Genomic DNA, 22,838 nt, shown 5'->3' on the forward strand with positions numbered 1-22,838 from the left:
GCAACGAGAAGCCCGCGCACCGCAACGAAGAGTAGCCCCCGCTCGCCGCAACTAGAGAAAGCTCTCCCCAGCAACGAAGACCCGATGCAGCGAAAAATAAATAAATAAAATAAATAAATTTATTTTTTAAAAAAAGTCTCTCATTTGAGAGCATCCTAGACAGCGGAACACAGTGAATAAATACCTGGTTACTTTTTCCTCTCCTCCTCAAATATCGCTGCACACAATTTTAAGTGGCGACTATAAATTTTTTTTTTTTATAAATTTTTTTAAGAATTAAAAAAAAAATTCCACCGCCACCCTTGTCTCTCTGGAAATGTTCAAAATGTAAAAGTAAATAAATAAATAAGGCATCATGGGGAATCTGCTTTGAGAGGTGAAAAAAATCACTGCTGTGCTACCCAAGAACCACTTACATGTTCTCCATCTCTGCCACCACCATCACCAGCACGCTGTCAGGAGGCACCAATGAATGTTCTTCTGACTCGGCACAGACCAGGCTAGGTAAGTCCTGTTAGGCCCTATCAACACCCGTCCACATTTTGAAATATCACCTACCCTGAAGGCACTCTAAAATTAGCCTCCTTACCCCTGAGATCTCTAAGCATCTGATATTACAGTACATTAGTAAGACCAAGTGGACATGTACTATTAAAATAAACATTTGCACAGAGAAGACCAAAGCAATTCAAAGCAAGGACACAGGACAGCCCTCAAGCTGGCTCAGAGCTACCTATCGCAGTGAAGTCATAAAGAGGCAACCAACATTTATGTGGAATAGCCCAGGCCAGTATTTCCACTGAACAAATACAGTGTTCTTAGACAAAGCATTTTTGCCAGAATGACGCCAAACAAGAGGAACAATAATGACATCATTCTTCCAAAATGCTTGAAGAAGTTCACACTGATTAAAAACTGTTCCCACACCACTGCAGGGAATAGTTCTGCAAGGTGGGGTAGTAAGTGCACTTCCCCAAGAGGACATGGCATCATCCTTGAGTGCTTTACAAATCCCTACTGAACGCACATGCAGATGTAGAGTGCTGCGGAGTCCATAGCCAGCCAGACCAGAGGCTCACAATCTGGAAAAGTCTACCTGTGAACGGACAACAGCAACGAGGACTATTCATCACGTAAGACAGACACGGCACAAAATTAATCTAAACACAGAGTCTAAGACGAAGGACAAGACAATTCATACCTGGTAAAGCCCTCAGAGCAGACCTCTACCTCAGTTTCTCTATCCCTGAGGAAGAAAGACACTATCATTTTTCCAGTGCCCATTATGAACCAGACCCCTATACACATAATACTTTTTTTTTTTTTTTTGCGGTACACGGGCCTCTCACTGTTATGGCCTCTCCCGTTGCGGAGCACAGGCTCCGGACGCGCAGGCTCAGCGGCCATGGTTCACGGGCCCAGCCGCTCCGCAGCATGTGGGATCTTCCCGGACCGGGGTACGAATCCGTGTCCCCTGCATCGGCAGTCAGACTCTCAACCACTGCGCCACCAGGGAAGCCCTACACATAATACTTTTTAGCCCTTATGTCAGTTCTACAGATTCATATTATTATCCCCATTTTATTGGGTTGGAAATCAAGGGAACAGAGAGGTTAAGTGACTTATTCAAGGTCACACAGCTAGGAAGGAACAGAGACAAATTTCATCCGGTGCTTGCGCAACACCCAAAGAGTGCTCCACCCACTACACACCATTTCCTTAAAGACCCAAGCACAAAGAACTGCACGCTCACACAGAAATTCTGAGAAATTTGCATTCCTGATTCTTCAGGAAATGTAAATGCCTTCTCCCCAGCAAGAATATCCTGTCTGTCTGCCTATCTATCTATGTAAAATATATTTACATACTTCTACATAAATACATACACATACCCCCATATACCCATAGACATGGCAGCCGAGTTCCTAACTGTTCAAACAGTTCAATGCAATGAAGTTCCACCATGGTGTGCAGATTTTAATTGCGTTACTTTCCCATATAACTGCATGTCAGAAAGGGAAGGCTGCCAAGTGACAATCTGGCCCAGTGATTCACAGTGTCACACTGACATACCCACTTTTGATACAGGTTGTTTATACTTCCTAGAAATCATTGACTTCATTTAAGAGATAACAGTAAAGGATGTCCCCCAGCAGTGATATGTTCTTTTTCTCTTGGAATACACTAGCGGCAAATGTCAGGAATTTGGACAAGGGGGGATCCTATAAAGTTAAAAGCCCTCGCTCTGTACTCCTCAGACCTTAATGATCATGCGGATAAGGCGGCATCTTAAACACAGATGACTCTCTTTTTCATTTTAAGACTATGCCTTATAAAGTAAAAGATCTATTCAAATGAATCACATTAAATCTACTGAACAGGTATCACGGGCTGAGAAAAAAATCTAGCCAATTTTCAATTTTTTACGCTTCAAGATTCCCATGTGCTGACTTATTAATGTTTTTCAGCCATATTTGACTCAAAAACTTGAAAATTTATTTTTCTGTAGACATCAATACGAGCCATATAATATGTGTGTGGTCACAGACAAGATGATGTTGCCACCAACTTTTTTACTAAAATGGGGGAAAAGATGGTGGGAAGTTGGCAAGAAGGGACAAAGGACCAGGAGGAACGTACTGGGAACATCGGAAATTCACCGTTCAGAAGCTGCTTCAGAGAAGATCGTTAACACTTACCTGTCCTGGGGTCAATTTTGTTAATTGTAGTTGACGTCTAGAAACGGGGTTATGAATACAATTATCATGAAGCAGCAATTGGGCAATCACAACCTAATTAAACCCACTGGCTAGATTATCTTGTTTTTCCCTTAATAATCACATAACATTTAACACTTGCTCATTTCAGGACCTATGGGTGATGTTCACTCATTATTAACAAGCTACAGCCACTGGTCAGAGAAAGACTGGGTGAGGGATTCACTTGAGTCAGCCAAGGGGTGGGGTGGGGAGAAATTTCAGGGGCATCTGAAATCTGTTCTTCAATCCCACTTCACTGCTCAGCCTCCCAAAATTACTAATGAAAGGCAAAGCCACGGGAGAAGATGGAAAGAATGATGAGAACTTCCACGCAAGCGTAAGGATACAATTCTGCTTTCTTAAATGGGTGCTATTTTATGTGATCTATATAATGTGCTTTTTCACATTTTAATGCAATCTGTCTTGGGAGCGGTGATTTTCTTCTCAGGATAATAGAGGATTCCTCCACCAGGCCTAAATACATAAACTTTACACATTTACCTCCTCCGACATGCTCTAAAGCTCCCTCTCCTCCCTGGCTCTCATGTTGAGTGTGTTCTCAATGTCCTGTTCCCAAGTGGATGTCACTGCACCCACAAAGAGACATTGACCCAATTCACCTTCACTTTCTGCAGTGCTCCCGAGAGTAGCCCGGGTAAGACTTCTCTTCAAAAAATTAAGAAGACTGAAGGGGCTTCCCTGGTGGCGCACTGGTTGGGAGTCCGCCTGCCGATATAGGGGTCGCGGGTTCGTGCCCCGGTCCGGGAGGATCCCACGTGCCGCGGAGCGGCTGGGCCCGTGAGCCATGGCCACTGAGTCTGCGCGTCTGGAGCCTGTGCTCCGCAACAGGAGAGGCCACAACAGTGAGGGGCCCGCGTACCAAAAAAAAAAAAAAAAAAAAAAAAAAAGAAGAAGAAACATGTAAAGGACTGGTCTCTGAAACAGGCTGGTCTGAGGGAGCATCTTAGATGGCTGGGCACTATAGCTCAGGCCAAAGACAGTCCCTGTGGCTCTAAAATGAGAAATTCCATGGGACTTTCCTGGTGGTCCAATGGTTAAAGACTCTGCACTCCCAATGCAGGGGACCAGGGTTCGACCCCCGGTCAGGGAACTAGACCCTGCATGCCACCACTAAAGATGCCGCAACTAAGACCTGGCAGAGGCAAATAAATAAATAAATGTTTAAATTAAAAAAAAAAAAAAGACTCCGTGCTTCCACTGCAGGGGGCATGGGTTTGATCCCTGGTTGGGGAACTAAGATCCCGCATAACACAAGGTGTGGCCATAAATAAATAAATGAATAAAATTAGAAATTCCACCCGCAGAACTGCACGCTTTGGTACAGTTCAATATTACTCTCTTCAACTATGTAGCTATTTTTTTCTGAGCCGTTTTCCCATTAAAGGACTTTATCTAAGAAAACAATGGTTCTTAAAAGTTTGGTAGATAATGATACGAATGATGGGTAAAAGTGGGTGACTCTGTGACCTCCTCTAGGACGCTTTAGACACAGGACACACGCTTATCCTCCTACCCAGGTTTTGGGTATGAGTCTGTCTAGGGACAGATGATCACCTGAACAGATCCATGGCAAAGTTAAGATCCTTATAAAACCACCACCAGTTGCTTCGAGGTTAAAGAGTCTACTCTGCAATTAACACCAACCACCTGTCCTACAGAAAAGCTACTGCCCTGGATATCTGAGGGATATCTGGACCTGCTCCACGGCCCTTAGTACAGCTTGTTACTCTATTAAGGGCATTTGTGGTCATACCTGAACAACAGCTTCCTTACTGTACTGTGATGTTTCAGGGAGGGGCAAATAAAACCAAAACATCCATCATGTCTCCATGATCTAAATAGAGCTCATGGTGATCACTAAGGGCGTGGAGGATACCAGCACCCATGCTTTGAAGCACACCTGTGCTATTTTCCAACAGCGACCCTTAGACAGTGGACCTAATTTTCAAATATATCTCTGTGGCTTTTGAAAACACTTCTCCTGTTTGCAGTAACCAGAGCCAGTACAGGGCACTCAGACTTTCAAAAGGGGCCCTAAGAAGAGAAAAAGTTAAGATACCTTCTCTACTTAAAAAAAAAAAAAAGTCATACAGCATTATCTTTCTGCTTGTAACAGGGAGGGGGCGCCTTTTAAATAGCCACGTGTATAACTACGTTACACTACTGAACTTCATACAGTACAATTTTTTTTTTAATTTATTCTCTGAATTTCCCCCTACATGGTCTCTTGGGCTTTTCTTTTTTACCATCTCCTCTGTAACTCAGAAGAACAAAGAAAGGGCACTCTTTACTTAAACACACTTTGTCAAGCTATTACAATAAGTTATATCTCTCATATCAACTAATATATTACAATTAATTTTCCATTAAGCTCAGAGTTCCTTCCAGAACACCAGGATAGACTCCTGGCATAAGCAACTGGAAGAGACAAACCATCCGAAACATAAGCTATTAGCAAGCTAAGTAATAGCCAGGGCCAGTTCCCAGAAGCTGAGAGCCCGGAGGTGGTCCCCCCATGTGCGCATCCTGGCTCCCCCATTACATAGCTCCATGAAACTTGGGTAAATTACTTCCCCGACTTCAGCTTTCTCTACCATAGGAAAAGTCCCTGGTTCATATTAAATGTTAAACAAAAGTTACCTAGTATTAATATTAACTATGAGTCACTCCAAGAAGGGAAATAGCGTTCTGTTAACGGTTTATGTGATATTCCCACTCTATAGAGGAGCTGGCAGAATTTTTTGATGAAGCAATCATATTTAATCTCCTTATGGAAGGTCTTCTTACCCAACATCAGAAGGGACAATACTCAGTAGACAGCAGAAGAGGGGAGAAGTTTTTTTTTTATTGAAGTACAGTTGATTTACAACGTTGTGTTAATTTCTGCTGTGCAGCGAAGCGACTCAGTTACATCCGTATTTACATTCTTTTCCATTATGGTTTATCCCGGGAAATTGGATATAGTTCCCTGTGCTATACAGTAGGACCTCATTGCTTATCCATTCTAAATGTAATAGCTTGCATCTACTAACCCCAAAGTCCCAGTCCACCCTTCCCCCGAGGGGGAGAAGTCCTTGCAGCTGAACCTTGACATTCAAATGAAAATGGTCTCTTCCACCCAGATCCCTTTGCCAGTTATCACTATGAAATACTAATTAACAGTCTTCAGTGAAGACCATTTAAGTTAGAAACCGTTGAAGAGAAAAGTTTCTGCGTGATAAGTACTTGTTATTGAAATCTTTACATAATCTCTAGTTGGTATCTATGTTTTGGCCATCTTCAGCCCATAACCCAGTGTTCAAATTTTACCCCACGTGTAGGACCCCCCCAGATCAGGTCCAATCTGGGTTGGGTAATTGATGTGGGATTGCTGACTAACTGGTCACACAGAGGGATGATGTAATTACGGGTTAGAATAGCTAAACGTTCTGGACCACGGTGGCCTTATTTTTGATTTTAAAATGCCAAGATTGGATTGACAGACCAGCCTGTGATGCATGGCTCCAGCAAATGGCTTAATTCCAAACTGGACACAGGTAGTCATCACGGTCTATGCCTTTCCCCTCTGAAGTAAGCACATCTTTGCTCCTCACTTCTTCTAACACCCAGGGCGCAGGTAGAGAAGCTCTATGGATAACCTTAGCAAGGACTATCACATGTTCTGCCCATTAATAATGCAACTACTTTCTGCTGTGCTCTATTCTCTACTTTGCTCCTTTTCCAGGAAAATCTCCACCTAACTCTACTTACTTAATCAGCTCCTGCAAGTTTCCATCTGCCCTTTAGCAGCAACGCCGTATTTGTAACCCCAAAGTCACAGAAATTGTCTCCCGAGCCCAATTCTATGTTTTACAATAAGAACTGACCAAAGAATGTGGGTCTGAACACTGGTCTTCATATTTCACATGCAATACGTACCAAATTACAAGGTCTTTTTTCACTTGCTTTATTGTTTTCTTAAAAGCAATGCCTTTCTTCCTGTAGGCTCTTCCCAGTGGACAGACCTCTTCTCTTCTGACTTGTCAATCATTCTCCTGCCTCTCTTCTTTTCCTTCTCCCATCCAAGCAGTCTCTCCATCCCAGCAAATTTCCACCACGTAATTACGGCAATGCTTTAGCTTACTTTTCTGTTAGCTTAACAACCCTATTTTCTACTTGTGCTGAAAAATGCTACTGTTTGCTTTTCTGATGGGCTAATCCGTGTATCCTTTCAAGGCCTAACTTCCCCTACCATGATAGCAGCTGGAGCGCTGATTCACAGGTGCCTTCCAACGCTTTTCATTAGCAATAGAGATGAGATGGTTTAGAAACCCATTTCTTAATCTGCAGGTGAGTATTGGAACCTTTGTGTAGCAAACATCTTTCAAGTATCCCACATTGTGCCACTACACAATTATTTTCTGCCTAATAAGTACAATGGTATAGGCACATTTGTCCCGTTAAAAGGGAGAATGTTCCCTTAAAGGAACATTCTGCCTTTCCCCCACCCTCTCTGGCTTTACCAGCTCAAGAGAAAAGCACTCAGCTGACATGAGCAAAACTGAAGGACAGTGACTTTCCCTTCTTAAATCTCAACAGGGAAGAGAAGAATTCCAAAATGTGAAGGCCTCAGCTCGTGTTGTGGTTCAACTGGCCAGACGAGGGCTTAGGGAGCGAACTGGCCTTCCCCAGCCAGCTAAGCCGCTCCACAAATCCTGGGCTTCATTACTTCTGACACAGTTGTCTCGCCGGGGCCTCGAGCTCCTTTTGTACTCAAACCAATCTGAATCCAAAGATAAGTCTTGCCTACTCATCTTGGACAAATGCTTAATTTCCTACTAAGTGATCCTAACACATTTTCATCAGGACCCACTGGTTGCTTGTGGAATTTTCCCCATCTCTCCTTGCATGGTCTTTGTGAAAAGTCTACTCGAAAGCCTGGCAAGTAACTTTCTGAATTAAGCAGTCTTCAAGGATTTATTTTTTGAACAAGTAAGTGCCTCCCCACCTTCCCTTCACCCTCTGGAGCAGGCTCTGCTCTCTCAATGAAGCTGGGGGTAAGCTGTGGACAGAGCCGGCAGAAGTGCTTTCTTAATATTCAGAAGCAACACGCAGTGAACTAAACAAGCAAACACATGAAAGCGAGGAAATCAATACCAAAATACCCATGACCTGGCACAAAAAGAAACCTTCCCTCCAAGAATAATGCAAGAAAAAAACCCTCTCCGGCTACGAATTAGGCAAGAATGCTTTGAAGACACCAAGTCACGTGCTCACCAAAATTAAAAGACAATGCACTTGCAGGTGAACCCTATGGGTAACCTCTCAGCCCACACTACTCCTCTGCCTCTTGTCCTTCCAAGCCCTGAAAAATCCAACTTGGTGTTGGAGCCACAAATCCCGAGACTACAAACCCTATGTATGCGTCAACTGATAAGGACAGGATCCCTTAGAAGGTAGATTTATTTTACAATAGCATTTCTGAGCAGAAAATGTAAACTGCTCAGTGTGTGCCGTTCTCCAGATACAAAGTTCAAGGGGACAGAAGATTCAAAAGGGCTTCCTAATAAACTGCTGTCAATGCAACCTAAATTCATAAAAATCCATTTTCCTTCACTTGCAAACTTCTCCTCCTAGGTTTTATAAATCCCAGAGACAGTTCCATTTAGGATTATCTTCTCTCCAATGCCCCCCCCCCAACTTTTTTTTTTTTTTTCTTCCTCAGTGCTGGCATGCAAACCATGCTGTTTTAACTTCTTTCCTGTTCTCCCAGTTCTTCTGGAACATTTTATTTTCGACAGTCAACTCATCTGGAGGAATGCCACACCGAGGTCCAACTGTTTATAGCGTTAACTGTGTTTCTGCCAGAAGTCCACATCCAGCCCTACCTTCTCCAGACTGCCTCCTGGATTAAGAATTTATGCTTTCGTTTGGAAGAAGCTTAGAAAACGTGGAAACTTCCAAACATCACTCTTCTTCTTTACAAAGTTACTCTCACTTGTCTAAGAGGAATCAGAAATGGAAACCTGTCATCACCCTTCTTCAAGTACTGTCCCATCCCTCTCTCATGGTTAAATGTTGCACGTGCTGTTCAAACGGCATTTTAAGGATGACTTCACGTCTACTGGGGCATGGGAAATAGCTAGCCATGGGTCTGCAAGAGAGAACTGGGCCTCAAGAAGATACATAGAGGGCACATTTTTGGATGAGTCTGGAACACTGGGAAGCCACCAGTCATCGTTTTAGACTGGATTTCACTCTCTTGGCCATTCATCAGTATTACAAAATGGCATCTCTGCAAGAAGCCAATTGAAATCTGTACCAGGTTGCAAAACAGATCCTCGGAGTCCAATTGTGGGCACTCTGGTAAGTTGCAGTAGACCCAGACAAACTTCCAAAGAAGGGCATTTGAAAAGGACTCCCCAGCCCTGGATGACAGAACTACAGAGAGGAGGACAATTAGAAGAAAATCACAGCTACAGACCCAAGAGCTAAAAGTCCCACGAACAGAATTGGCCTCTGGCGCGTATCACTTCTATGAATGACCATGCTCGCCCGAGGCTCCCCAACATGCTACACTCAGCTAACAAAAATCAATACTCCTGCCCCACTAGCGTGTGATTTCAGGGTTTCTCAGACAGCCTTGTACTCTGGAGAGGAGAGTTGGTGTTTCACAAACCGCTACAATCATGGGCAGTAGGGCAGTGGAAAGGGCACTGGACTGGGAGTCAGCCGACCTAAGTTCTAGGCCTGGCTTTATTACAAATGAACTCTCTGACCTGTGCAAGTCACCTCACGTCTCTGTGCCAGTTTCCTCCTCAGTACAATGCAGGGGGAAGGGCAGATGTGAAGGAGATGATCTCTCTAAGGCACAAAAAAACTAGCTTCTCAATGAAAAGTTCTGAAAGGTGACTATCAGACACTTAATATTCATCATTTAGGGTGTTACCAAGTAGTCAATTTTTAAATGATTTTTATGTTAATTTCTACTTGGGAAATAATATATTTGTCCATAACCCCCAAAATCTCAGCTTAATTCCGATGTTCCCCGGAGTTCTTTCATAATACAATCAATGCCTCTTTTCTTTTCCTCTCTTATTTTTTTAAGCAACCTTCCCCAAACTAAGACTTGTGCTATTAAAAGAGCTTAGAACTTCCCATTTCCTTGCTAGGGCTAAAATTAAACTGTCCATTCCTTAGGGCCCAACATAACATCTGCCAGATGTCTTGGCGTATCACACAAGAAGAGGAATTTTCTTCTAACATTATCTACTTTCCTCTCTGTTTGCTCATAATCAATTAATAGGTCACCAACACCCAGCTAATGTTTCCCTCAAAGCCACCAACTTCCTAAGTATGTGAACTTCAAAAGATGCTTGCTTTCACACACACACACACACACACACACACACACACACACACTCTCTCTCTCTCTCTCACAGACACTTGATTTTTTTTTTTCAGCTCACTAGATTTTAGTAATAGACACTGGAAATATTCCCCCACTTCTTCTGAATTTCTTCGTTTCCATATACCAATATCCAATCATACACCCATGTCAGGTCCTTTCCAATCTTAGTTCATTATTTATATATTTCCTAATATGTGAGTGTAGCATTCATTGTGAAATAGCCTCTCTATTCCCCAGCCATCAACTTGAAACATTCAATGCAGCTTTGTCAGTGTTCTGTCCCATGAGGCAGTGAACTATAAGTCTGATAAAGGCACATACCACAAAGAAGATAAGTAAGGTTACCTTAACCAAGAAACCTCAATACCAGGAAAGAATCCAAGATAGACTAGACCCTATTAAACTCCATCACACTGAAAACGGGACTCTTTCCCAAGGCAACTTTACCATTCTTTCCTTTCAGGAAAACTGACCACAAGTACTTTAAAGTCCATTAGTGCAGTTGGATTTCTTTTTTCCCCTACTGTCTTCCAGAAGACTCATTAGAAAATTTTAAAATATATACACATATATATGCAAAATAATTATTTCATCTAAAAGTTGTCTCCAACTCCAAAGAGTAAGGAAAAAAACAAATCCTGGAGGAATGTGATCAATGAATTAGATGGACATAAATCTAACATGAGAAGGATTATGGAATCCGAAGACCACAAGAATGTTCTTTATGGCAGTGTGCATCACAGCTCACATATACTTCTCCAGAATGATTTCTCTCTGTGATATATTAGAACAAATTAGGTAAAAACTTGCCTAACGAGCCATCAACTTGACGTCTCAAAAACAAAAAGGATCTCTGAGCTTTGACATCAAATGAGAAGGTTCCACTGGACACTTTTATTTCTCTCATAGTGGTTTATCCTAAATACTTGTCCCATTTCAAATGCATATATCTAGAAAAATGCAAGAAACCATGTCTTGAATATAATGGTACTTCTCATGTTGGTGAAGAGCATCAGAGATGGATGTGTCTCTTAGGTAACCAGTTAGAACACATTCTCAAACTCCAAAATGCCTCCTAGATACCTAATTTTTTCCCTCCAGAAAACCTCAGCTCTAAGGCTGAATATCTGGTTGCAAAGTAAAAACTATGAGTCAAAAAACCTGGTTGCTGGACTGGCAACCAGTGTGTCAGCTTTTTTCCCTACTGAAAGAAGTAATTAACCAGATTTCCTGGTATCAACATCAACAACAAAGACATCATGTAGGTTTGCTTCAAGATCAACTATAATGTACTTATGTTTACATAGACATATATGGTTAATTAGATGCAAAACTATCTGGTAATTACTTCCCCAAATAACTCTTTTTATCCCATTGCATTTGAACTTCCGAGTTTGAATATGTAGCAAATACATACATGCGTTAGTAATTTTAAATATAACACTGCTGACATTCTACTTAAGAGCAAAAGTAATGGTATCAAAGAGTAACAGTCAATAAATGAATAATGAAAGGTATGATTCCAAGTAAGATTTTTTTAAGTGCTCTTGGAGAGCCCTAGATTTTTAATAAAGAAGCAGAGCTCTGAAGAGAAGTATTTTTAAATGAGCATACACATCAAATGCAAATCTTGAAAACCATACATCTTCGTCTGCAAAAACAGGGTTTTACTTCATTGACCATGGACAATTATTAGCTAAAAAAACCATGTATTTCTCCTCTCCTTTCACACCCGTCAGAAGAACAATAACCCTCAATTAATGACACAACAGTTTGGTTTGAAAAATGTGATGTTGTCACATACAGCACTGAGCATTTACTGAATGACACTGCTCCCAGTTACTCAACAGAATATAATTACATCTGGAATCTAAAAACCACCTCAATCTGCACCAAAAATACTGTGGACATAAAGAACTTTACACACACACAAATCTGACACATAATGAGAAAGCAAAGCAAGAAAAAAGCTGGTATAAGTCGCTCACCAATGTGTTCCTTATTTCTGTTGAAGCTGGTACCTTGCTATATTTCTCCTTAGTTGAAAACGAGGTCCAATCAGCCTCCTTACAATATATTATTAATTGGTTCTGAATCTCCTCCAAGTTTTCATTCCACTGTGGAGCCTTCCTCACCTATCTTCAAGAGTCCGTCTAAAATTCTTCCAACATCTTCCCTCATCCTCAAGATGGCTACCTTACCTAATGGAAAAGCAACATCTTCATGGTTGGCTTTTATAAATTCCTCAAGCATTTCAGGATTTAGTTCTTTACTTGGATCAATTACATACATTCTCTAGAACTAATCTGCGAAGAACTCCAATCAGTGTGTGTGGACTGGGTAGGTTTGGGTCCTTTCTTCAAATCATCCTCACAAAATGTCTTCCTCTAAGACTAATAAATTCCTCCCAATTAGAAAGGTGAAGCTACCTGGACAGAAGGTTTTCTCAACTGACATAATACTTTAAAATTTTGTTTCCATAGTGACATTGTTAAGGAGACATCTGATATTTCTGAAGACTTAACAATACTTGAGAACACAGAGAAAAACAGCAGAATGGAAGGGAAGAGGGAAAACAAAGGAACGAAAAGAAGGCCTAATGCACAAATGGAGCATCTTGAAAAGAAATGTAGACCTTCAAGAAACTGGTGTCAGCCAGTCTTAGAGTTCCTCTGAGATCTTGCAGGATTTGCTGTTGTTGCTGTTGTTTTGCAGAAATCAACCCCAACCAGACAATAAAGTCTTGCAATGCATCAAAACATGATGATAACCAAGCCCCAGAACTCCAAAAATCTCAGCTCAGGGCCACCACCATCTTCACAATGAGGAAATCACATTTCCTGGTGACTTGCAGGAGACCTGGAGCAGCTTAAAGTTGTGTGAAGACCTCAGTGGAAAAATGTTTAAGGTTTTCCTTGCCTTTCCCGAAGGAGGTCAAAACCCTCAGGTCCACTCAAAAGGAGAGAAAAAAAATTCCAAAAGTTTACTTTAAATTGGCAACAAACGCCTCCATAACTTGTGAAAGCACTCCTTAGGTGGGAGGAAAATGCGAGCAGCCCTTCCAAGCCCCTCGTTTCCTTGCATAATGAACAGATAGAGAGGAGCCACCACAAGATTCACCCCCTGGAAAGGGAGAAGGAGAACGCTGGCAGGCCTCCTCCTCCAGCCATCACCAACAGAGCTTCAAAATGGAGACATCCATAATTTTATAAACACTTCTCAGCTTTGTCTCCTGGAAACCCGCTCTCCTCCATTTTCTGGTGGAGTTACAACATGACACGGGCTTACCTGACTCAGTTCCCAGCTCTCAACCAAACTAGTTACTTCCTCAAAAATCCTGCAAGCCACCTCCAGAAACAAAACCAAAGCAAACCAAACAGCCAACACAGACACTCAGACACAGCCCCCCGGGAGCCCTGGGAGAAAGCCCCAACTGGTTGGTCTTTTCCCATCCCAGACGCGTGCTTAAAAATGAAACTTTTTTTTTTTTTTTCAGTAGGGGAGGAATATAAAAGGAACTCCAGGCAGCCTCCCTCCCTCTCTGTAGGTTAGAAGCTACAATGAAAAGAAAATGAGGGTTCCTCCAGGAATGGTGAAAAGCCTGGAGAATGAACGTGAGAAGAAGCTTTGTGTTTTGGAGTCTGGACTGGAACCAAAGCAGACAGCTTGCAAATGGAGGACAGGGAGATAAAGAAAGGGAAAGAGAGGGGCTGCTCCTCTGGTGGGCGGCTGCGGCTTCCCCTCGCGCCTGGAAGGAGGACAGACCCTTGGGAACTGCACCAGGAGTCAGGCGACCCCCAGGCCCCTGCTTGGGGTCTTTTCTCCCGTCCTCCGAGGAGAGCCAAGCGTGTGTAATGGCTTCTCCTCTCCAGAAACCGTTGTCCTCCTCCACCAGACGCTTCTGAACCCCCAGCCTGGAGACAGCTCCTAGCTGCTCCTGAACCTGCGCCCCCCAGCCGGCCGGCGCCCCCCGCTCCTCGCCTATCTGCTCACCGGCAGCACCGGCAGCCGCCGCCGCCGCCCCCCCGACACATCCCGACCCCGCATCCCAACTTCGGGGAGAGAAGAGAGCGAGCCAAATACCTGAGGAAGAGGGGGGTGCCAATCCGCACGGCTTTGCCATCGGGCTGGGGACAAGCAGACAGAGAGGGGGAAAGGAAGGAGAGGGACAGAGAAAGAAAGAGGTCAACCCGCTCAGGTCGGGGCGGCCGGGAGCGCTCCCTCCTCTGCCCCTCGCTCTTTCCCTCTGGCTCTCGGCTCAGGTCTCCCCGACTCCCGCCCTCCGCCCCCCTCTCTGTCCCTTACTCCTGTGCCCACACCAGGAGCATCCGTCCTAAGGCTCCAGCTCTCTCCTCACTCATCTTTTATTTTCTCTTCTCTCCATAGAACTACACGAAATTAATTAAGCCACAGCGCTCCGCTCCCCCCCCGGCAGAAGGAGCAGCCAGCAGGAAAAGCACAGCCACCTCCACCGCCACCACCACCACCTTCTCCTCCTCTTCCTCCCTCGCTTCTCCTCCTCCTCCTCTTCCTCCTCCCCCTCCAGCTCTCTCTCCCTCCTCCTCCTCCTTCCCCCCCCCTTCTCTCTTGCTTCTTCTCTTCCAACAGCCAGTCCATGCAGGGGACTTCCTCTCCTCCCCGCTCCACCAACCCTCCTTGGCCGAATGAATGAGCGCGTTTGTGCCTCCACCACCCCGTGCTCTCCTCCCCGCAGCACTCGGACCACCCCGAGGTGCTGGTTAATTGCAGTAACTTACTGAAGAAGCGTCCCGGCGCCGGGAGGTGTTTCGGGTTCTCCAGCCCCACCGCCTCCTTATCCTTTTTCTCTTTCTCCTCTTCCTGCTCGGGTTATTGTTGTGGAAGTTGTTTGGGAGTCTCATGTGCTTCTGCCGGGTCTCAGCAATGGAGGATCGCCATCTTCCCTGCCTTCCTCGGCTCTTCAGACTCGCTGCAGCTGCAGATGACCTGAGATATCCGTCTCTCTCCCTCTCCCTCTCTCTCCCTCCCTCCCTCTCCCTCTCACTCTCTCCCTCTCTCTCTCTCCTCTTCTCTCTCCTCTCCCTTTCCCTCGCGCGCTCTCTCTCTCTCCCTCTCCCTCCCTCTGTGTCTCTCTCTGAATAATGAGCAACCAGAGGGAGAGAGAAAGCAAGACAGAAAGAGAGAAGGCAGACAATCTTCTCCTGCCACACAAAACGCCGGAGCACCAGGGGGTGCGCGAAGCCTTTCTAATAACAACAACAACGCGCAGGAGAGAGAAAGAAAAAAAGAAAGAAAGAAAGAAAGAAATGAGGAAAGGGCTGGAGGGGGGGGAAAGGAAGAATTATCCAAGAGCTGAGAAGAGCAGGAGAAGGTGGAGGAGATGCTGAGGCTGCGGCTGCTGTCCCCCCTCCCCCCCGCCCGCCCCCCCCCCCCCGCGCTGAACCCCAGAAGGAGGCAAGGTGGTTGCAAAGTTAAGGCTGGGACATTGTCTTTGTCACTCAGAGCAACACAGAGCCAGGCCAGTGAGACGCGAGAGGAGGCGGTGGCGGAGGGACGAGGTGGTGGTGGAGGAGGAGGAGGAAGAGGAGGAGAAGGAGGCAAAGGAGGAGGAGAAGGGGAAGAGGCAGATGAGATGAATAAAGACCTGCGGAGAAGGCGGTGCGAGGAGCGCGGCGGCCGGGCTGAGGCGTGCGCGCTCGCGTCCCGGAGGCGCCCGGCCGCCCCGGCCGGCAGTGGAAGCCCCCAGTGAGGACCCTGCCCGGTCGCTCATAGCGCTCCCACCATCAGCCCTGCCCGAGCGCCGAGCCCGGCCCCAGAGAGTCCCTCGCACGCATCCATCTAGAGGCCAATCTTTGCAAAGAACACACATTCGGGAACTAGAGGTTGCAAGTCTAAACCCAGATCACACCACGTGGGGCTTTTTAATCCCTTTCCAGCTTGCGGGTGTATCTCCAGTGAAAAGCTCAAATTGTCCATTACTGACACGTATTTTGAAGTTACTTCTCCTCCGAAATAAAGGCTCATTGTGCATTTTATTTCTTTTTCTGATATGGTAAGGGAAGGTATGAGGGAGGGAAAAGAACCCATCATTCTGAGCTCGGAACAACCACTTTCTTTTCCTAACTTGTGAAGTGTTTTGACGGCGCACCAAAACGGGGGGGAAAAAAAAAAAGCCTACTTAAATAACTTTACACTCTCCAGCCCCGCGTTGCTTGCACTTTCTGGCTGATCATTCCAAACAGCTCGGAAAGTAACAATCAGAGCTCCTAATGATAAGGTGTCATGGTGTTTGAAGACAAGAGAGCCAAGATGAAGCTTTCACACCTTGAATTTTTATTTAGTGTAATTTCCCCACAATCGTTCTGAACTGTTTAGTTTGCAAAGGAGTGGGTTTATCCTCCCTCTCTCACTAGGTCTAATGTCTCCTAAGGCTTTAATCTGATGGTGGGGAGGGGCGGGGTGGTGCCTACAGTATAAAAAAATCAATATAGCAAGTCAGAAGCAACTGTAAGTTCAAGGGCATGGGCTGCTTGTACCATTTCTATTTCTCGCATCCTCGAGCTGGACATCAACAGGCCTCGGGAGGAGAGAAACACGCAGCGCGCGGGGCAGAGACCTTAATTAAAGTTTCTTTGTCCGCGTCTGAATTGGGGGATGTGCTGGATTCCTTTGCATTGGGGAGCGCGCATCCGGTGGAGAAGGCGCGGTGGGGAGGATCCAGGGCAAGACTGTCCTCTGTGATACTCACTACCTCCCCCGCAAACCCAACAACAGTCCGGGAAGATATCCCTGTAAACCCACACAATGAAGGGGAGGAGGAGACGCGCGCGGAGTTGGTTCCCACCAGACAGCGGGATTTTATAAACAGATCGGAATCCTTTTCCAAGCTTTTCCCCAATCGTTTATTCCGGGGCAGAATCTCTCACCCAGAGACACGATTTCACCCCCTTCCAGTCAACACTTCCTGCCCTTTTCTCCTCCCACTCACATTGAAAAGCTTGGGAGCCCTAAAAGGGTGTTGATGGCGGGGGTGATAAATTAAACTAAATTAAAATGACACTCTACGCTGTGCGGTGGAGGAGAAAGGAGGGGGAGGAGAGGCAAAGCGAGGAGAGGGAAAGAGAAAAAGTAGGGAGAGGAGAACCAAGAGGAGAAAGCTCAGAGGCGAAAGGGAAACAGTAGTCAAAGCAAGAAGAGAAAGAAGACAAGGAGAGAGAAGGACACGGTAAGGCTGTTCAGGACTGAAATGACCCTGGCCTTATGAACAGGACCTTGGGAGGACTCCCACTCCAGGTGCCTGGAAGGACTTGGAGATAGTCCTTCTGCCCCGAGCTCCTCCCCCACCCCACCCCCGGGACCCCAGGGGTGTCTGAGCCCTGGCCGCCGCTCCCCCATAAATTCCTCGTGGCACCGAGAGGAAGCACGCCAGGTCTCCGCCGTCCCTTCACTGCCCCGGCTGATAATTTACCTCTTTGTCTTTAATAAAAAGCTGACTTTTTCTGTCAAGCTCTGCACCGGGAAAGTAACAATCGTATTTCAGGTTGAAAGCTTCTATTAACTGCTGGGTTTTGGAGGCTGTGATAAAATCTTCATCGACGTGAAGGTTCCTTCTGGTTGGCTTGGGTCGGAAGTCCTAAGATGGGGGCCGCCCTTCCCCGGGGGCAGGGGGGCAGGGGCGCGGGGAACCCGGCGGTGCGGAGGGAGGAGGAAGCGACGAGGTCAGAGGAAACCCAAGACTCCTGGGGCACCAAAGGGCTTCCCGCAGTCGGGGAATGAGCCCTGGGGAGGAGCCTTTCGCGAGAACGTGAGCGCGCCCCAACACGCCTCAGACCTCATAAACCCACTTGGCAAAGACCGGGGAAGCGGCTGGCGGACCGACTGCGGTGAACTCAAGAAATTAACCTTGCGCTGCAATTAAACGGGCTGCCGCCCTCTCAGACTCACCTCGAGCGACCATGATAGCTCCCGAACCGGCCGCGGGGGGACCTGGCTCCTCCCTCCCGTCCCAGGAGAAGAAGACAAAAAGGGGAGATGGACTTGGAGATGGCCCCGCCCTTCAAACGCTCCAATCCTTGGAAACTAAACCTCCTCTCCAAGCCTCCACGTCTAGAAGGGACAAAGGCAGCGAGGAGATCCAGAGGCCGATGGGGGAGATAGGTGGCTTTCGGGCTTCTCAAGTGGGTGCTTTGGGCGAAAGGTACAATGGCCGAGTTTCCATTCCAAATACAGGATAGTCTTTAGAAGACCATCTTCTGGTTTAGAAGCAAATTGACTTACCAAAGCCGTGAAGCAAACTACTGCAAAACTCCCGCATTGCCCTGCTTTTTGAATGTGGAGGGCTAAAATTTCAGTTAACGATGCCATACACAAATTTTTCGACTTTTTTTGAAGTCACAAGTGTCTTAACTATCCATCTAAGATAATTGAAAGAAATTAGCATGAAAGAAATAAACATGGTGGGGGAGTGGGCTTTTTGTTTGCCTGCTTTTTTTTATTGGGGGTAGCTTTCTTTCAAATGATAAGAAGGCATTTGGATAAATAAAAGCTAGGTCACTCAAGGAAAGTGTGTGGCTGAAGGTTTTAGTGAAAACCTTGACAAACTTGGCACTTAAGTAAGTGTAATTATGCTTTGCCATTAGCGGACCATTAAGATATACAGGAGAAAGTTCACACCTCCTGCTGTTTCATTCCCTAAGAATATTCACAGAGATAATACAAGCCTCGTTGGGTTATCCTCTCCACCAGGAGGGTTAATTTCTAAAATTTTTAATTAAAATGGAAAAGCTTAGGTTTTGTACACAGGCAACAATGTGAGGCAAGTCTCTGGGGACACATTGGCTTTGTGAAATTTGCCTTTTGTTACTGTACCCTATGCCATTATTCCCCTGGAGTCATATGGGATTTCAAGACTTTGTTAGTGTTCCAGGAAGTATGAATACGTGGGAAGTCTGGACTTTCTTCTCCCTTATCATGGGTGACTGGCATACAGACTCCTCATAAAGGGAAATTATGGCTCATCAAAAGAGTGACTTTATGAGCATTAATAGAATAATAAATCTTGCAATTTTAGTTCAAGAAACAGTGGAGTCCTATAATCAGAGTGACCCATGCAAATATGATCCACTTACTTGCCCAACTCTAGCAGGATAGGGATAGTCTATAAATCATTTTGGTTTTTAAAGGTTAGTAAAGGAAAGTGCCCAGACCTCTCAAAAGTGTTTATGGGGGGAAAGGGGACTTCTATCCCCTACAGGAAGGAATCATGGAAAGAAGGAAGAGTTGGTCCAGAGGCTACATTAAAAAGATAGAATTTCAACTGAAACAAGAGTGAATAGATGTTTTAATGTCATGGTTTCAATATTTACATTATATCATATAAAAAAGGAAAAGTCCTGCCTCCTGAAAACTATGCAAAAAAAATTTCCAGTTTATAATCCCACTTTCTAAATTCCAGTTGGAAAACTGTTCAGGCTGATGATTTTAGCAAAACAAGGAGTAGATGAATAGAGAGTATGGCTTTTTCAGAAGTCTTAATTATTCCGGCTTTAAACATTTGACCACACACCTCTTGAACTTGGTATTTTCCTTCCCATGTAAAACTAATTTCCCATGCCATCCAATATAGTCTTTTTACTATTTGAGTTATTTTCAATGGGCTATTTATTTTGAATTTTTGAGATCTTTTACTTTTGTTGGAAATGACTAGTCCTTGAAAAGTTTTTTTTTAAGACTTCAAATTGGATAATTATGGACTCTCCAGATATAAAAAAAGTGAAGTCACTAACACACCTTCTTTCTGATCCCTTACCGAAAAATCAATATATTTTCATAAACCCAAACCTAAACATATGTAACTAGTTGACTAGTGTCCACGCCTAGGGAGAAATGACTGAAAGAAGACAAACGTGGATAATTCATGATTCTGAACAGCTCCCAAAGGAAGAGAAATTGCGATAACTTATATTAAACTTCCCCTGTGTGAATCTTTCTATGCATACCTTTGGGTACCAAAGAAGATGTTTCAATAGCGATGTTCTAAAAAAAAAAATTTTTTAAGTCTTTTGCCCATAGGTAGAAGTTAAATTTACAGTTCTATCAAGCTAGTTACTGTAATAATGGACCATTCATGTGGAAATGTCCATTAACCAGTTGAATATTTGTTTAGCATCTACAATATGCCACTCAGCTGAATACCAGGGATACAAAGATGAATAAGAGAAGATGAGTCAAAGTCTAAATGCATGATCTACTTTCAGGAACCACTAGCTTTTAAAATGCCCATTATTTGGATTTATATAGAACTTTAGATTTTACTCACTCAAAAGCAATACAGGACTTTGGCCAATAAGGAGGCTATGATTAATTTGAACATTTTTGTTCATACTACAGAGTTGGTAGGAAGTAATATTGTGTTAAAATAATTTAAAGCCAGTGTCTTGCCTTAACTCATAATTTAACGTGAAATTCTAACTAGAGAAGATCTTTTTAGGAAGAAAGAGCTGTGTTAGATCAACTATGATTAGATTAACCAAAATTCATAAGAAAGACTCAACTGAAGGATTGTCTATTTTTTGAGGTATCCCGTCTAGCAGACAGACCAGTATTTCCAGATTCCTACTACTTGCATTCAAACTGAAGCCCAGAGAGGGGATGTGACCTAGTCAGGAACACAGTGCTGGTCAAAGGCAGTCAGCTCTACAAGCTATGCTTCCACGCAGTTTCCTAAAGTTATCATTCTGATATCACCTTCAAGATTTCTTTTTTTTTTTGACATGCTTCCATACTACTTGTACTGTTATTTACTTAACATATATTATTTCTAAATGAACTTAAAAAAAATCTTAGCTCCATCAAAAGTAATATGACTAGTTGAAATCACAAGTTCCGATGGGTCTATTAATATATAAAATTATAATACACATCAAAATAAATATATTATTAAAATTAGAATAAAGAAAAAAGATTTTGGATTAAAAAACTAGTCTGATAGTATACATGCCAAACTCTTAATGGTAAGGAGTGAGAAAGGTGAAAAAGAAAGTTTGAGTTATTTTTTTGTGTACAAACAGGAATCACTTTTATAATTTAAAAACTAAGAAAAAATTGTATGGTCTAGTGGTGGCTAGCACAGCCCCAAAGTAAGCCTTTTCATTATATATACTTAGAGGAATTAAACATTAGCACAAGCCTTTTAAGTGCGATTTAACAATATATATTTAAAGTCTTAAAATGTTCACACTTTTTGTTCCCTTAATTCCTCCTCTTAGAATCTACCCTAAGGAAACAGTCAAAAATGGTAGAAAAGATTTACACAAAAAAATGGTAGAGGTAAAGTAAACAATTGAAAATAACTTGTGATTAGGAGAAGAGGAATGGTTAGTCAATAGTAAATCTCCACTATGACATATTAGGCAGCTTAAAATTATTTTACAAAGATTTTTGTAATTAATAGAAAAATGGCCTCATGCTAGGTAAAGACCCTAGACATAAAGTTATGATCACTGATTATTTTTTCATAATGCACACACTCAGAAATCACTTTCAAAGGAAATATACCAGCGTGTCAATAGTAAATTGACTTATTAAAATTTTAGGAAATGTAGAACTATATAGAGATCTATATAAGTATATAAACCACATATATACATATATGTGTGTGCATACTACATATATACACCCACACGATGGAGTTCGACTGCTTTGTTTTGAAACTGAACTGTCAAATACTTGTTTTCGTATTTCAAAAAATTTTAACGTTAACTGATAGAACCCACTTTTATGTGTCTGGTAATTATAAATATGTCTTGAAGATCTTATTAATATTGCTAATAAAACTGTGCACAGTATCTGTTTTTTCACAAAGATAAGTTAATTGCTTTTTACAGGGACCAATAGGAAGATTTGCAGTGAGTATTTTTGAGTACATTTTATATACCAAAAGGAAATTAGGGCCAAAGTAGATTGAATGATTTAACCTAAGGCCTTCGGACACTAATAGTGTAAAGAAGACTAAAATCCAGTTTCTCCCAATTTCTACTGTTAATGTTTTGAAATCTAGAATTCCATACAATCTCAAAATATTGCACAAATATACCAAAGGAAATTTCTTTTGGCCACTATGAAAAAAGGTATCTTCATCAAATATGTGAATGAAAGCTCTGATACTGCTTTACACCTAAAAAATTAGACAGCAATACATACTGTAGTGATCTATATGTATATTCATATTTCCCAGTTGTTAAGAGTATATATAATTCTCGGTTGTTCACGATATGGAAAAATAGACCCTCTAGTTCTCTGTTAGTGGAGTCTTTCTGGATGTATTAGAAGTCTTTAACCCAGGAATTTAACTTTTTTTTTTTTTTTTTTTTTTTTGCGGTACTCCGGCCTCTCACCTATGTGGCCTCTCCCGTTGCCGAGCACAGGCTCCGGGCGCGCAGGCTCAGCGGCCATGGCTCACGGGCCCAGCCGCTCCGCGGCATGTGGGATCTTCCCACACCGGGGCACGAACTCGTGCCCCTGCATCGGCAGGCGGACTCTCAACCACTGCGCCACCAGGGAAGCCCCCCAGGAATTTAGCTTTTAAAAATTGACTTAGGAAATATTAATAACTGTCACCAAAAACTTTTGTACAAGGGAGTTCCTTGTGGCATTAATACCCCACAACAAGTGATTGGTTAAAGAAATTA

General features: G+C 43.6%; 2 protein-coding genes across 11 annotated transcripts in view; one reads left to right on the top strand and one right to left on the bottom strand.

Moving 5' to 3' along the window:
- Positions 1-18,154, bottom strand: part of ZNF462 (zinc finger protein 462) — a 144,531-nt gene extending 126,377 nt beyond the window's left edge. For 9 of the 10 annotated variants that reach the window (XR_004350411.1, XR_004350412.1, XR_004350413.1 and 6 more), the window contains exon 1: positions 14,928-15,151. The gene's annotated coding sequence lies outside the window, so the exon portion shown is untranslated. Of the gene's footprint in view, positions 1-14,927; positions 15,152-18,093 lie in introns of those variants that run through there. The other variant, XM_032635375.1, reaches the window with a different exon arrangement.
- Positions 13,760-18,383, top strand: LOC116754968 (homeobox protein engrailed-1). The gene is given in 6 exon segments (XM_032633857.1): positions 13,760-13,784; positions 14,066-14,268; positions 14,885-14,918; positions 17,815-17,919; positions 17,922-18,052; positions 18,054-18,383. Coding segments are annotated over 6 exon segments (828 nt in total).
- The last annotated feature ends 4,455 nt before the right edge of the window (positions 18,384-22,838 follow it).

This window comes from Phocoena sinus, chromosome 6 (genome assembly GCF_008692025.1).
Source record: "Phocoena sinus isolate mPhoSin1 chromosome 6, mPhoSin1.pri, whole genome shotgun sequence".
Taxonomy (NCBI): domain Eukaryota; kingdom Metazoa; phylum Chordata; class Mammalia; order Artiodactyla; family Phocoenidae; genus Phocoena; species Phocoena sinus.